This window comes from Netta rufina, assembly GCF_964035555.1.
Source record: "Netta rufina genome assembly, chromosome: 1".
In the NCBI taxonomy this organism is placed as follows: Eukaryota; Metazoa; Chordata; class Aves; order Anseriformes; family Anatidae; genus Netta; species Netta rufina.
In genome coordinates, this window is record NC_140123.1 from 164,743,558 (window position 1) to 164,760,776 (window position 17,219).

Consider the following 17,219-nt stretch of genomic DNA (forward strand, 5'->3'; position numbering starts at 1 on the left):
TGGGATTCATTAATAACAACACTACTGCTAAGACAGTAGAATGGGGTAATTCTATCACAAGAAGAGCTGGAAGGTTTAAATAATTGGGGATTAATCTAGAAAGGGAAAGGTGGCAGAAGACAGTAATAACTTCAAAATATAAGAAGGATGTTACTGAACTGAGGATAATCCATTGGTTTTGGTGTTTGAGAAAATACAAATAAAAATGATATTTTCACTAAAAAAGATAATTATTAAATATTACAAAAATTGCAACAATATACCTAACCATATAACTAAGGCTGTGACTGTAATGTTAGTTAAAAACAATACATGAATAAATAAATTAAATTAAATAAATTAAATAAAATTAATAAAAATTAATCTAAGAATAATCTATGGAAGGTTGTTGAGCAGCTTTCCACACTGGACATTTTTAAGAACAAGATAATGAATTGCCTGTCAGGAAGATTCCAGGTATGCTTGTTTCTGCATTACAGCAAGTATATGCACAAGATTACTTATTGAGATCCCTACATCTAAAGTAATCTGTAGTTCTGTAGAAAAATATACAATGTTGAGCTTTATATCCAATCTAATCTTAAGTTAAAAAAAGGAGAAAGATAAAATATGTTTTTTTTTTTTCTAGCGTATGATCAAGTATCATTTTCAAAATTCTTTTTATGTCTATTCCCACTACTTCAGTTAATGATGTTTTCATTATTGTTTCTTCAGTATGTTATTTGAAAAGAGGATTAGGAAGCTGTACAGTAGTTTTCCCACTGGATGCAATCTGTATTAAACACAGCTGCTAAAACATTAGAATAGTTCAATCATACCTTTTATTTGACAGATATGCATCTATCCCCACTGAGAATTAACCTGAACTAAACTTTCTGATGGACTTAACAGACATTCATTTCCTGGGATGGCCATCAAGGGCTTTTCCTATCTGACTATCAAAAATTTGGCATATAAATATTTATACCAGAGCTAAAATACAATCACAACAATGCATCATTATATTTATATTCTTTCTAAAGTTGTATGGTTTGGTTCCATTTGCCTTATAAAATCCAAATACATTATTAAAAAATAAGGCCTAATTAAGGCCTTTTAAGAATAAATATGTCAGAGTAGAAATCTGAAATTATTCTGTTCTGTGAGCCAATTTTTGTAAATCCTTAAAAACACTCAGTTGAGAACTAAAATGAATGAGTTTGTACATACAGAATTTTGTGGAATTTGGAGTCTTCACAAAATTCTCATTGGGAAAATAAAACATACATCCAAATTTTCATTGCAAACATATTGTGACAGGTATATTGGCCTTTAGGAAGTAGCAGATTTGTCTATTAAGAGAATTATCTACAGAACCAACACCTGTAGCTATTGATCATTAGAAAGATAACATCAGGTAACAAGGAATCCCTAAAGATAAAATGGCTTACTTGAAATACTCTCAGGCAAAAAAGTACTACTTTTTAAAAACAAAAACAACTTGTGGTTTATTAATGGTTGTTTTAAGGGCAGTACAGGATGAAAACAAAAAGGCCATTAGAGATTTTCTCTTATGCTTTTTTTTGCTTATAAAGATCAAGAAGAAAGAAGTGTTATTGCTGTGCTACCAAAATACAGTTAATTTGATGGACAGAGCACCAAGTGGAAAGTGAAAAATCTGGTTTGACTTTAAAATTGGCCCTCTGATGCACTGTGTAACTTTGTACAAGTCAATTCTGATTGCTAGGCTCTTCACTCATCTGTAAAATTATGACAATGACCTTTTTCTTTGGATTAAATATGTCATTATCATTTTTACTGGTAAACAATATCATTATTGTTGGAAGAAGGTACACCTCTGCAAAGCTCAGCTATTGTTTTGCTGCATACAATTGTAGCTAAACCTTTATTGTGCAAGATCTATTAGCACACATTCTTTCATATCAATTAATTAATCTATCTCCCATTAAGAAATTTATAAATGTGTAATGAATTCTTTTTTGGAGTTGATGTGAAAATGGATGCTTCAGTCATATAATTTTTCACTCCAGTTTATGTCTATGCTATAACTTCCATTAAAAAAAAAAATAAATTGTTGTGAGTTTTTATATCACTAAGCATCTGTATTATTATAAAAAGTTGAACAGAGTTGTCTTACTGAGGCAATGTCTATAAGATAGCATGTTGGTCCAGTAATGATGACAGGTTCACTCCAGCTGATATTAATACTGTGAGGAGATGTAGCTAACACCGTCACATTTTCTGGAGGACCATCTGGAGCTACAGAAAAAAAATGCTTATGTGAATCACAGCCAGAGAAGTTCACAACAAATAAACCAGCAATTTTAGCAGCCAGTAGAGATTATTTTTCTATTTGAAAATAAAACTTTTTCACAATTTTACGATTGTAGACTGCTTGAATAATTATATATATATATATATATTTGTTCTCATTTATGAAGTATACACTGGGAGTTAGAAACACAGCTTTTGTTAAACATATCACAGCATTTATAGTGTCTTAAATGTCTACAACATCATTGTAACTGGAAACTACAGGGTTTTTTTGTTGTCTTTTTTTTTAATTACAGGTTGATTACATGCATTTTGCATCACAAACAATATATATATATAGCTATTTACACGAAAAGGCATGCATAATATACAGGAGAAAGTTTATGTCAGACTAATCATGCAAAGAACAAGAAATTATCAAAATACAAGGTCTTCTGCAAGCTGGAAAAGATTTCCAACAATGTTGGACAGTACTGGTTCAAAAAATATATACAGAAAAAAAAGTCTAGGTTTCATTTTCACTTACTCTTAACATGTTGAGAAACTCTGGAAAATACATACCAAAAACTAGCAGGAATTGTAAGAAGGGAAGAATGATCACATTAAAAAATAGCGTTTCCTAAAATTTTCTTTGTCACGGTGATATGTGAATTCACCTAGTTATTTCTTACTCATAAATGATAAATTTATTATGTTCTTGAATTCATATAACAATACAGAAACTCTCAGAGTAAGTGGCATTACTTTTTCTCAATGCCTGTGGTAAATTTGGGGAAGCTAAAATTTGGAATACAATGGACAACAGATTTGTATATAATGCCATAAATTTGCTCCATGGTGCCTTCTTTTTTTGTCTACTACAAAAAAGACAACTGTGACATATACCAGTGAACAGTGTGTTATAGAAGGCACGACAGATTTGTACATAATTCCTTGGCTTCATGGTGCTTTTTTTTTTTTTTTTTTTTTTTTTTTAATCTACCTGAAAAAAAATTACAACAGTGATTAACACATATCAGCAAACAGTCTGTCAGAGAGTTTTATGAGGAAAATTTTAGTGTATACAAAGTTACTTAGCTTGTCAGGTAGAAAATATTAGGAAAATGAAAAATAGCACAGAAGGTATGTAACTATTGAAATTAGTTGTGAAGCCTCATGAGGAGAGATTTTGCACTGTGAAGGTGCACATTTTGCACCATGTTGGCAGAATAAAATGGGAAAAACTGGGAGTTGAGAAGGTGCTGTGAAGAGTTCAGGATATTGGATATAGGAGGTAGAGTTGTGTGCCGGGATTAGCAGGAATATACTAGACTTTGTAGGGAGGATCAAATTCAGCCATTGGAAGCAGTCCTCTAAAATAATGAATAGGATCAAACAACTGAATGAAGACTGTAACTGAGTGAACTATGTATGAAAGTACATAAGGGGTGGTGAAAACACTGCTCCCCTAAAAAATAGAATTAGAGCAAATTAAGATTACTTTTCAGGTAATACATATAAGACTTGTTCAAACAGTGACTTTTACTGTGAATAGTGCTTTCAGTAACTGTGGTAGTGCTCGTATCTTCATCTCCAACTGAACTTTCTGAAAAACAGTATAAAACTTTATATAGTTTCTCAAGCCTTTGTTCGTTTCCAAACCTACCTAGTTTCCATAGATAAACTTCCATTACTCTTTTATAGCATTAATGGAGTGTTTAATCTTTCTTTCTTTTTTTTTTTTTTTTTCCTTTTTTTCCCCCAAAGCCAATTTACACTTATTCATTAGATGATGATGGCATGAAATGACTTTAAGCATAACATAATGTACAAATTATCCAATCTGAATTATTTTATTTCCATATGCATGTTCTATTTGACACATTTTGAGATACTTTCAAGAAAATTCTAATTGAGCATACTGTACTTAGGGCACTGATCTAAAATACACGTAAGCATTAATACCTGATTTATTTTCATCATTAAAAGTAATATATCAGACATCAACTGAATGATACTAAAATTAAATATTTTCTGAAATAAGCTACATACTTAGGCAACTAGCAAACGAAATGTGTCTGAAGTGCCTCATGTTTTACAAAAACCATCTTTCTAAAAAATGTTTTGCTTCAGTAGGTAGCTGCCATATTCTGATTTAGGTTTGTTTGTGAAATGAATCCAGTCAATACAAGTCCATGATATCACTATACCCTTTCTCTTATAAATCACAGCAATTTACTCAGTAGAAATGACCTAGACTTATTCTCTCATTCCGCCATAATCCAATCACTTCCTCTCATAAGCACTTTTCTCCTGGTTTTCACAATAATGCATTTTCTGTAACTAATAACCATCATTTCCTGATTATCATGCTTCTATCCTTGCAGAGGAATGTGGGTCTTATGGAGGTCAGGGTCATCTTTCCCATCCATCTGTGTCCTGATGCTAAGGCAGCAGTTAAGTGTGTTAGCTTAAACATAAGTCTGGATAGCCCATCATTTAGGATAACCCTCAAAAATAAGTCTGAATAGTCCAATCTTCTAACAGAAATTCATGAATTCATGCTTGCCAGTTTGGCTAAGACCAGCCCTTTTTCCCAACAAAATTTAAGTGTGAGGCTAATTTATATCATTTTATAATTACCTAGGTTACTTTTACATAAATTGAAACATTTATATCTTATACTAGACCATACTTACTCTCCAATATTGTGTTCTGAGAGAATGAAAGGAACACAGAAAACCAAATTCTCCCAGGCAAAATCTATCTGGTATACAGCCAAAGCTTTTCACCACACAGAAATATTTTTTGAAGTGTACCAAGCAACTGGGTATCAGCAGGGATTGGGAAAGAAGGTAGCATAACTCTCTGTCCCATGCATCTTTGTTCTATCCTTCATGGGACATTCTAACATCTGGGATTTTCCCTTGTATCTCAGTATATCCTGGCATTAGGAGACTTGGAAGTTTACCAAAAAGCATTGCATTGTGTAACTGTATGAGATCCAAAATAAGTTCAATGATCTCACTGTCCTTCGTTTACCAGCCTTAACATCCATCCTTCAAAGTGATTTGTCTCTTAGAAAGTATGAATTCAGCCAATCTTATTCTTATAAATACAAAAATGAAACTTAGTGGAAGCGCAGGTATGAGGGAACAAAGTTTCCTTAGCTATGGAAAACATTTGTTGCCCTTTCCCTTACTGTGACACAGCACTATGATCTTCTGTACTGGTAACTATATAAATCTAAGTTATGTTGAAAATATTTCATCTTGCAAAGTAGATTTGGCTCTTAGGTAATCCATCAGCTAAGCAATAACAGTGCCATCAAACTAGTTTATGAGGCAGTAGGACAGTTCCTGTGAGAATAATCTGCAAGACAGAAGACTGAATAGTTTATCTGACTGTGAGAACTGGACTGTACCGCATAACCTGTAACATTTTCCATGGCATAACATTATAACTTCCTTCAGTACAGAAGGCTGCCATTATTTTTTGTTTGAAACGTGATAGTGAGTTGAAGAATCTTAAAAATAATTCCATTAGCCTTAAGTTTACCTTCATAATGAACAACTGAAATAAAGAATTAAAGATCTTCACCTTTGTCATTGGATATTAACAGTTATTAGCTTTTGCTGCTGTAGCACAACAGTCCAATACTCAACACTTGAAAATGTAAAGAATATTTTTACAGTTTCTGTTATGTATTTTTTTTTGTTGTTGTTGTCAATATTTCATCTCTTTATATTCTTGGAACCGAGTCTAACAGTTTTTTGCTTAAATGTTGTATATTCCTGAATATAACTATAGGCTTGAGAAAAACAAAAAAATTCTGAGTTCCCAATTATTTCTGAAGCAAAATCATTTGAGTATTATTTCAGAACCAAGGTAACGTGTGTGGTTTGTTTGTTTGTGATTTTTTTTTTTTTGGAAGCAATGTCTTACAGAGGCATTTCTATAAAATCAGAATGGTGGCTAACTTCTGCCCTCAAATCTGCAAACACAACTCCCATTGATTTTAGGGGCTAAGTACTCAGGCTATTTTACATAGCATCTAAGCACCCTTAAGCCCTAACAGACCATGTATATTGGCTGGGTACCAGCAGACTAATCCAGGGGATGCTTGGCTCAGTCCATGAGGGAGAGGACAGGGGGAGCTACAGAGAGAGAGGAGAGGGGGAGCTACACCTGTTCTGTGGATGCACTCTACAGGGCTTCCCAGAGCACTGGGCAAGATTTTTTTTGTTCACTCCCCAAACTTCTCTTCTCTGCTACAGAGAGTAACCTTTGCAAAGGAAAAAGAAGTAAAATTTCTTAGTCTATTTAATGATACTTTTACAGATGAGTCTGTGGGGTGCATAAGGTCAGGTAGTTCGAAACCTGCCTTTCACGAAGTCCAACCACTGCTCAGGGAGGGTCTTGGCACTGCTGAAGCTGCCAGCTGGCTACCCAGCTGTGACATGCCTTGTTCCTCTTTTTTCCTCCTCAGCTGATTGCCATTGCCCCAGGAAAAAGACCAGCACCCAGACATATCTGGAATACTGCCCATGCTCCCTTGACTCTGGGGCAGTATGTTTTATAGGCAGTTCATCTCTCTATGTGTCATTGATTTAGTTCACAGGTAATGTGTTGCTGCTCTCTTCTCCCACTACAGACACAGGCCAGGGGCCACTCACATCTGGGCTGGTGGAACTTAACTTCTAGAAATGTTTTTAAACAGGCTAATAGAGCACACTGGAAACCTAGTGCTGAGAACACTGCATCCGCATGGAAATGGTTTGCGCAGTCAAGTGAGGCTTTTCTGCTTTTAACTTCCAACTCCTCAGTGAGACTGATAAGAAACTAAACTAATTGTTATAAACTAATTATTATAAACCAAACTGGCACTGTCTGGACAGGAAATCATAAAGATGATCCTATCTTTATGTGATCGCGTATGCTTTGATTATCTGCCTCTCTGTCTGCTTTAAATCCCTACCTTTCCTAAGTTCAGCAATATTTTTTGGAAGAAAAGTATTTGCATGGACATGGACCTGTTGGACTGAGTCCACAGGAGGGCCACAAGGATGCTCAGGGGGCTGGATCAGCTCTCCTTTGGGGACAGGTGGAGAGAGCTGGGGATGTTCAGCCTGGAGAAGAGAAGGCTCCAGGGAGACCTTATAGTGGCCTTCCAGTACTTAAAGGGGGCCTACAGGAAAGCTGGGGAGGAACTTTTTAAAAGCTCATGTAGTGATAGGACAGGAGCTAATGGCTCTGAACTGAAAAAGCTAGATTTAGATTAGGCATTAGGAAGAAATTCTTCTTTCAAAGAGTGGTGAGGCACTGGCACAGGTTGCCCAGAGAAACTGTGGATGCCCCATCCCTGGAAGTGTTCAAAGCCAGGCTGGATGGGGCTTACAGCAATCTGATCTTGAGGGAGGTGTCCTTTCCCATGGCAGGAGCGTTGGAACCAGATGGTCTTTAAGGTCCCTTCCAACCCAAACCATTCTGTGATTCATTCCATGACATCTCAGCAGCTGAGATCTATCTAATAGTACAAAATCTCTCAGAACTTCTGGCTCACAAGTTGTACAGCTTCTGTTAGCTATTTTTTTTGTTCCATCTGGAGTCATATGATTTTTTTTTGTTTGTTTTGTTTGTTTGTTTTAACTTTCATTTATAATATTGTATTTATTTACATCCCTCCAAAAAACACTGGACAAAGAGTCAGCACACATGAGAATGACTCCATAGCTGATTCCAGTACTTTTCAGTCCAAAGGACTGCTTCTGCGCTCTGTATGAAAAATGGGTTGTTGTGAAGTTCACTTTTATGGTGAAAAAAAAAGCTTAAATGAATGCAAGCTTAAAAAAGCTTTCTGCATTCAGATCACATGATTGTTAAAACATGAACAGAACAAAGTAAGTTGGTAGACCACTGAATAGTCCTCGGTACACAGCTATTTAATTCTTTGGTCTCTACTAAGATTACTAAGTGAAAGAGGAATGGAGTGAAGGAGCTATGATTTAGTCGGGCCACTCACGGTGGTTCTCTTTTGCTCCACACAGACCAAAGGCCAGATCTCAAATGTGCTCTGACCTAGGCAGGCTGTGGACTGGTAGGAAAGGTTATATGTCCCCATGTCAATGACCTAAATAATTTATGTTTCATGTCCTTTTGTCTCAAATATCTAGTGACAACATATCTGTGACAATTAACTCCTCTTTGGAAACTGAAACCTCAGCTGAGGCATGTCAGCCCCATGGCTACTCTGATCTGCAATCTCGTTAGGTAGACAATGGTATTGAAAAGAAATCTGAATTCCTCTGAAAATACTCTTTATATTATTCTGACAGGAATGTACAGCAGAACTTCAGAAAAGTGTTATTTCGTTCCCACTTACTTAATAATGAATAACTTCATTCCCACATATGAAGATGAATTGAAAACAGCATATCAACCCAAAGTAGAAAAAAATCAGATTTACCAACTCTAGAGGCAGACGAGGGCTGAGAAATTAAATTGCTGATGAGCAAACAGTATATATAATATAGCAAGTAAAAGGTATTAAAATCTGAAGTAGTGTGAAGAACACATACCTACCAAATGATTAAAATCATATTTTGTACTTGAAGAGTTGCAAGAAAACCAGTATTACAGGTCTATGAAGAAATAACTTCTAATAAGTGTTCTTGATTATTTACATGACCACATTGTTATACATATTGTAAGAGCAATATTACATATGACAAACATCCTTACTTACAGCCAGGAAGTGTTTGTGTAGAAATCCAAGGTGAAGAACTGCCATAACCAACATTCGTACTGGCAGCAACTGCAAATCTGTACCATCTGTATTTTTTTAGTCCATACACAGTCTCTTCTATCTTGTCATCCACCATGTTTTCATATAAATATTGATGCATCTCATATTCAATACATTCCTTAATTTCCCAGTTGCTGCAGTGGATGGACTGTAGCTGTGTGGTAATCTTGTAGTTTTGAAAGTAGCCAAAGATAGATTTTGGTGATCTCCAGTTCAAGGTCACACTTGTTGATTGCACATTGGAAAAAACAATATCCCTGGGAGCACTAGGAACTACAAATTAAAACACGTGTAAGATATACAACAGGGACAGGGGAGGTTTAGGCTGGATGTTAGGAAAAATTTCTCTACCAAGAGTATAGTCTGGAACAGGATTGCCAGAGAAATGGTCATGGCATCAAGCTGCTGGAGTTCAAGTAGTGCTTGGACAAGGCTCTCAGACATTGGGTCTGATTTTTGGTGGTCCTGTGTAGAGCCAGGAGTTGGACTCAGTGATCCTTGTGGTTTTCTTCCAACTCAGAATATTCTATGATTATATGATATCTTCATTTGAATGATTTTTTTTTTTTTTTCAACTATAACCCTTTTAACCAGTGTTTTTAAAATATTTTAATAAGCACATCTGGTGAACCAGATTCAAGTTCCTATAGTTAATAAGGAGCAATTCCATTGGTGTAACCTACACCAAACATATATAGATGGGAAACGTGTACTATAGCTTTTGAAAAAGGCAAATACTTTTAAATGTGGCATGCAAGGCAAGCTTTGAGAGGTGTGACATTGCTGTTACTACATTTGGGGTTATGTCTCAACTTGTGGAGGGAGCATCAAGCGAAGTTATTTTTGACCTACCCACAGCATCTTACTGCTCTTGCTAACTGAGATTCCTCACCTCTCACTTAGAAATACTCATTTATAACCCTCTCTCTTTGTAACACATGAAGTCCTCAAACAACACCTCCAGGTTTCATTTTGAGTCCTATTTCACCTTCTGAATGAAAAGTATCAATACATACATAATGTAGCTGTTTTATAAATTGTTCAGTAAACTAAAAAAAAAATATATATATTTTTTTAAAAAAGCAGGAACAATTAAATAACACAGCAATACAAGGCAAAAAACAAACTAACTTCCCATTAAGTTTGCTTCCATGTATTTAAATGCATATGTATACATGGGTATGCACAGATTTATATTCATGTGCATGGAGACAGAAGTAGGGTATAGATACACACACACACATTTATCCATATCTATATTAAGACAACAGTGTACTCTCAGCTCTTGCAGACTGGATGCAACATATGGTTTTGTGCTATATCAAATAGTCATACAGTAAGCTAATATTATCTCTAAGACCCTCTGTAAGATAATACTAATACTCTATGGCAAAAACTGTGCAGAGAAATCAGCTCAGAAATCATTTTGCACACTCAGCTTTAAAGAGTGCTTTAGCCTTTTGGGGGGAAGAAGTATCTCTGGTAAAAGAAAACACATGATATATCCTCAAACTGAAACTGAAGAAGCCCCAAGGCTTACATAAAGAATAAAAGGATCCAAAGCCCATGTTACTGGGGAAGAAAGAGAAAAGTTTTTTTTTTTTTTTTTTTCAGCCTTATGGTAATGTCTGACCTCAGCTTCCATCCACAACCATTTGTTCACAAAACATCATCATAATGTAACAAGTTGAAGCCTCGTCACTAAATGTGAATATTTAACAAGAAAGAGATGTAGATTCAGAGTCAAACCAAGCTCTAACAATGAAAAAGTTGAGAAATCCAAACCCCTTCAAATGAGCCCAAAGAAGGTGGAGCCTGCAGGACAGAGGGCAGACACAGTAGCTGTGGGGACTTCCTCTGTCACAGCGCATAGTAGCCCCAGACGCTCCCAGCCTACTGAGCAGCCTACTAAGTAGACACAGACCAAAAGCTAACTGTCAAAAAAAGTCTCTGTCACTGCCAACTTTCATCATAATGCTCCATAATATCAAAATCAAAATTGTTTTGCTCTGTTGTTATTAGCATGTAGAGAAGCAAAGTACAGGAAGTAGTAAATAAAACCAGGTAGAAACCTTTTTGCTTAATCACAATTTTGGAGAGGCAATATTCAATTTATTCACTTTGGAAGGGACATAAGCACTGCAATATTTTCTTAATAGTTCTATAAACTATATTTTCTACTTATGCAAATTACATGGAAAGGTTTAGTTTATCCACTAGTTGTTGGAAGATAAAGGCACAGAAATGTTCAATAATTTTTATGAAAATTTTGTATCCTTCTTTAAAAAATCATGTACTCTATTAGAATATAAGCTGTTAATATCTGTTCAGATACTGCAGAGAATATTAATTGTACACACTCCATTATGATGGCAATAAAATTTGATATAGAATGGATGAAGTCATTTGTCTGAAATAAAAGTTATCACCAAGTCTTACCCTGAACTTGAATTAAAATATATTTAAGACGCAATGCTATACATTCCAGGAAGTGAAAAATCAAGAGTCAGATATTCAAAAACATCAGATCAGATCCAAATTAAGATAATTTAAGAAAATTTCATCCTCAGTCAGAAGAGATTACTCTTTTGATTACTCTTTTTTTTTTTTTTTTTTTTTTTTTTTTTTTTAAGGAATATGACCTAATCATCCTGGGCACATGACTAGGAGATTCTGTTTTGATGGGAACACCCATCATTGGATGACTTGGAATAAAAATGTGAAAGGAAACAACATGGAGATCAAAACAACTGGCCCTAATACCTCTTAGTCTACCACCATTAACTTCCATCTGCTGAAAAATGATTATTGAACAATACTCCCATTTAAATGGAAGACAGGATTAAATACTGAAAAAAACACCCTGCATGGAGCTTAAAGCTTTCTGCCTGGGGATAGGAAAAATGATTCAATATATTCTGATGCCTCTTCACCACAAGATTTTAAGCAGAGCAGGTTTTAAAAAGCAACATAGATCTTACCATAATCAAGGATTCTGGTAGAAAAGCAGAACCACAAGTGTCTGTCTGAATATAATAAAGGGAAAACTTACAAACAGGGGTTTGGGATAAAGTACATAACAACTGCTTAATTGCTGGGTGCCAAAAGGAAGGTGGAAATATATACCCATTACCAATGTACAGCTGGTAAATCCACGTCTGGCACAACTACAGTCTCTGTGCATCTAAAACTAGACAGGTTGAAGATGTGAGTTGCTGGTAGAAGTCATGTGCTAGCCAGCATGGTGGGCTTTCCTTCTCAAGTAGAGTATCCTGGTCTCCCAGTTTCAACAGGGTTGATGCTATTTTGAAGACCTGAGAGCTAACAATGCTGTAGTAAAGGAAGAAAAGATGCTTGGCTGTTTGATAGAACTACAAATTGTTTCAGGAAAAATAACAGTGGCTGTGATTTGTGGGTTCTCACACACCACTCTGGTCTAATAATGCCAGCCTCTTCAAGCTCTCCATGTACCTGGTGGGAAGAGACAAACTCCCATAGAGCAGGGGAAAGAAGGGAGGGAAGAAAAATTGTTTCTCTTTCCATCTGTTACCTAGAGAAGGGTTCTTTTTCCCACTGACTACAGGGGGAGCCCATAAAAATTACTCTCACAAGGCTGGAGATAATCTCTGTGATTATCCCAGTAAGTAATACTACAGCAAACCCACCATTTTGAAAGATAAGATTGCAGGTATAAACACAACAGATATATTAGACAGAGACAACTTACATACAAAAGCATTTATTTCTATTTTATGTCACCCCCTTTTTTTTTTTTTTTCCCCAGTTTACTAAGGCACATATTTGCAAACTATTTCTAAATATTTCTACAATAAACCTACTCAGTATACTCAGTAGAAGATACAGGAAATTTTTCTGTGTCAGCACCTAGACAGATCTTTAAAATGGAATCAGAGCCTTAAAATCAGCTTAAAATCTAGTTCATTTTATTTCATTTCTTGAATAGAAAAATGAACTGCAAATGCGTTTTTTGTTAGAGCAAATGAAAAGCTGAGATCTGAATCTGGAGTAAATCTCAAGGGTGCTGAGAGGGCCACAGCGAGGAGCAGTGACACCCAGTGGCACAGTCTCTCTTGCACTTGATGACTGTGTTCTACGAGACAATTTCAAGACAACTATGCTATTGGGTTACAGATACAAAGAGGATTACAATTACTCCAGCATGGAGAATCAGATTTCCATTCCTCAAGAATGACTAAAATTCCCCCAACTTCTTCTCTCCACAGATGGTACTGATTTGAACAAACCATTCCATGCTTCCTAGAGTAATCATGCAGCTTGTTTAAATTTTCTAAACATGACTCAACTATGATGAAGTGATCACTGTTCACACTAAAAGCATCTGAAGCCAAAAATTGTATCTGTGAATTATTCTTTCAGATTAAATTGGAACTGTAACAAAGACTTATCTATCTGCTCAAAGATACTCCTACTTTGTTATGAGCCTAAAAGAAACTATTATTCTTCCTGACTTCCAGAAAAGTGCATTTAAAGAAAAAAAAACTTGAAAAGATGTGCTTGGGGTTGTCTAGGTCACAAATTGTCCATATCTGTATCCTGATTACTTTGTGGGAATTCTAGAGCTAATCACATATTTAAATTCCCTGTGAATCACGGGTAGGATCCCTTAAGTTCATCATCATTCACCCAAGAGTCTTTCCCTATCCAATTATATTGCATTTGCTCTAATTCATTTACCTTTGGGTGTGAGGAGGTTTTCAAAGTCTGTAATTTTTGGTGCAATGTACTCTATAGTTTTCAATTTAATAGCTTTTAATTCAGCTTCTGAAAGCCAGCCAGGATGCAGGCAGAGAGGCTGGCTGTGAAATGCTGGTAATTCCGTTTCTGGACAGGAGGAGGAACGAGGAGATTTCAGGTTCATCCACCATTGTTCACATGATGGCCAAACTCCAAGGAAAAGTGCCTGGAGCCAGATCCACATGGGATTTTAAGCTCCTAAAACCTATTTACGTGCCTGAACTCCTACTGAAGTTGACAGGAAGTTAAGCACCTAAATAGAAGTTACTTTCACAGATCTTGGCCCCGTTTCCCTATGCTCGTCTGGCTGCAATGCTAATCAGCCCTTCCAAAGTTGGCAGACTGCTCTGAGATTAACTTTTTATTTGAGAACCTAAATGAAAGAAAATTCCTGGTAGAAAAGGCACCTGACTGCACAAAAACTCAGATAAAGTTGAACTGGGCCAGTGGAACTAGTTTAAAGCAACAGAAACACTTGGTAGAAAAAATCTTATTTGCATTGCAAAGATAACCTAAGGGCAGCAAAGGACACACACAAAAATCTACTGAGAAAAGAGAGCAGTTACGGCTTTCCATAAAGACTTCTGTGGAAAGCAATGACTACAGCTGCGCAGGCCGGGAACAGAAGACAGTAATATGATATGGCATAGTTCCTAACGAAGCTAATAAAAAAACTCTGCCTACAGAACAGCTGCTTGTAGCTGGAGTTTGGATTAAAAGAACAGCGGCAGCCTAGAAGTCTGTTGGGTGGTATTAAGAGCATCAACATGAGGAAAGTGAAGAACAAAGTAGAACAGAGAGCAGTGGGCACACAATGAAATAATCTTCAGAAAATTGAGGTATTGGAAAAGCAGATTAATATTCCATATTGCTTATCTCTATTAATTTTTGAAAGCTTTGTTACCCAAAGGAGTTTCCTGAGTTAAGCTGATATCCCTGATGATACTAAATACTACTCTAGTATGGACTGCTAACTCCTTGTGAGATAAGGTCCTGCTTGGTATGAACAAGGACATTGAAAATAGGTCCCAGATGATTTTACTAACATAAAAATGTAAAAAACTGTAGACTATTTTTCCCATGACTTGGGACTGATACTATCAGACATGCTTTAAAGGAAATTGCACAGTTGAGAACATGTATTTAAAAAGCCTCCTTGAACTAGATCTCTGAGTCCCTAGCACATTAGAAAATTCAATATCTAACTGTGGGGTCTAAGGAATGAAAGACCAAGTCTTACATATCTAAGGATAAATGCACACCTCAAAGCTAAGCTTAGAAAAGTAGTGAATAACTATCAGTATTCTTGAGTCTTAAATTAAATAAAGAATGCCCAGCTTACCAACAAAGTGGACTACTGTTTACTTTTCAGTAAACAACATAATTGACCTCAAAATGCTTTCGACATCAGCTTTGTATGTATATCTTGCCACCATTTTTTTTATGTTCTGAGTTGACCTAGTCCTTACAAAAAAAGTTCTTTCACCCTATGCTATATGATTTTTCTATTCTTATCCAACTTCTTATAAAAATAACATCAATGCAATTTCATTGGCAGCCACCAACTGATTGTTTCATTTGTCTAGAGAAGACCTGCCATCAACATCAAAGCCATTAACTTACATTTGGACATATCAACTAATGAGAAAATCTAAAAAAAGCTCCACGCTCTTAAGAAAGTAAAGTCTGGAAAAGAAAGCAGTTCCAGTCATCTTGGAAAGAAGTGTTTCAAAGATTCTTAGTCATGAATCACCCCATGTTTTTGTGATGCTTCTGCTTTAATACATATTGGAAATGTGAGTTGATTTGAACATGTGAAACATACTTCTCTTATCTGTAGTAGTGATATGGAACAAAGTTCTTCCATTTTCCATACTGGGACTCTACAACAAGTGATTCCTCTGGATAACCAGGCCAAAACGCTGCACTTCCACATCATGCTTGGGACCCTCAGGACTGCTTTAAAGTACTAAATTAAATGATTTTTTCAGTGCATTATGGACATCTGTAGTTCTTTTTACAAGTTAATGAAGAAATTAATGCAACCCCAACTCCTAGAGCTGCCATGTTCTATGAAAAGAATATATGGTAGTAGAAATAGACCATTTCTTTGGGTATGAAGAAGGTTTTAAGCCCATGCTACATTTTGTGTTCCTCACAAGCCTAAATGAGAAAGCTGACCACATTTTCTAGTAAGCTTTTCCAACTCAGAGGTACAAAACCAGAATCTTTATAGGTTCACTTATTCAGAGACTTATTAGAGAATAAACATGTTTTAGCACAAGTAACAACAGATGATGTTAACTTGCCAGCTCCACATCAGATGACCTAAGAAAGTTTCCTATTAACAATCCTTTTAGGCACTCCTATTTTTCATCCACAAAGCATACTTCTGTGTACAGCTGCAATTTAGCATAGGCCAGCAAAATTAAGCTCAGATTAAATTAAAAAATGTCTCTTGGACAATTTCCTAGCAATATTTCATTTAAATGGAAGTTATGAATGAATCTCTGTTTAGCAGAAAACAAATAGTAAGGACTGTAACCATAGTACAATGTGGTCCTCAACCTGTTCCAAGATTCTGTGTTCAGTTATAATATTAAGTAGGACCAGTAGTAATGAGAGAAAAAGTACTCTGCACATGTTAATTGCATGATCAACATGGTTAATATTTTCAGAAAATAATAATAAGTACAAGAAAAATCTAAATTTAAAAAAATTGACAGCAGCTGCAGTTTTCTTTTGGTTATTTATACTTCAACCCCCAAGTGGCTTTTTAGTTCTTTTATTTTTCTTCTTAACTGAATGGCAATTACACTAGCCCCAGACTTCTGAGCTACCTGAAGCTGCACAGCTTTACTAAGTCTTTCTGAGAACTATCCTACTAATTTATAGATCTTTTTCCCTTCTAAAAACCCTAATGAAACTTAATTTTAATGTATGCATTTTCTTGAAAATAATCCAAGGGTAGCTATTCAGTCATAATATTCCAAATCATTTTTTCATGTGTGCTTGCTATATTGTCTTTCATATATCGCATAATATTTTTAAACACAAAGTAGTATTACCACTACAAAGTTGACAGTTTTTGTAACATACTGCAGCCTGGCAGAAGTGGTTTACCATGACAATGGAGCTAGATTAGACACAAAACACTACTAATCTCCTCATAAATTTAATCTTCATGATTTGAGTTTAATTTTACCCATTTTTGAACAAGATTACCTAAAAAAAAAAAAAAAAAAAAAAGTCAAATAATCTTGGTAAGAATGTAAAGGTCAAACACTATGCAGTGAGACACTGAGCCAAATTCGATTTCACTTTATGTCAGAAATAAATGCATTGTCAGTGACTCAGTGCTGGCTACATATTCTGTGACTAATCT

General features: G+C 35.6%; 1 protein-coding gene across 1 annotated transcript in view; it reads right to left on the reverse strand.

Annotated features, from left to right (window-relative positions):
• Window positions 1-17,219, reverse strand: part of PTPRQ (protein tyrosine phosphatase receptor type Q) — a gene marked incomplete at both ends in the record, with an annotated part of 132,760 nt that overhangs the window by 38,326 nt on the left and 77,215 nt on the right. The window contains 2 exons of the mRNA XM_084305484.1: window positions 2,138-2,259; window positions 8,999-9,331. Coding sequence (XP_084161610.1) covers window positions 2,138-2,259; window positions 8,999-9,331 — 455 coding nt within the window. The remainder of the gene's footprint in view (window positions 1-2,137; window positions 2,260-8,998; window positions 9,332-17,219) is intronic.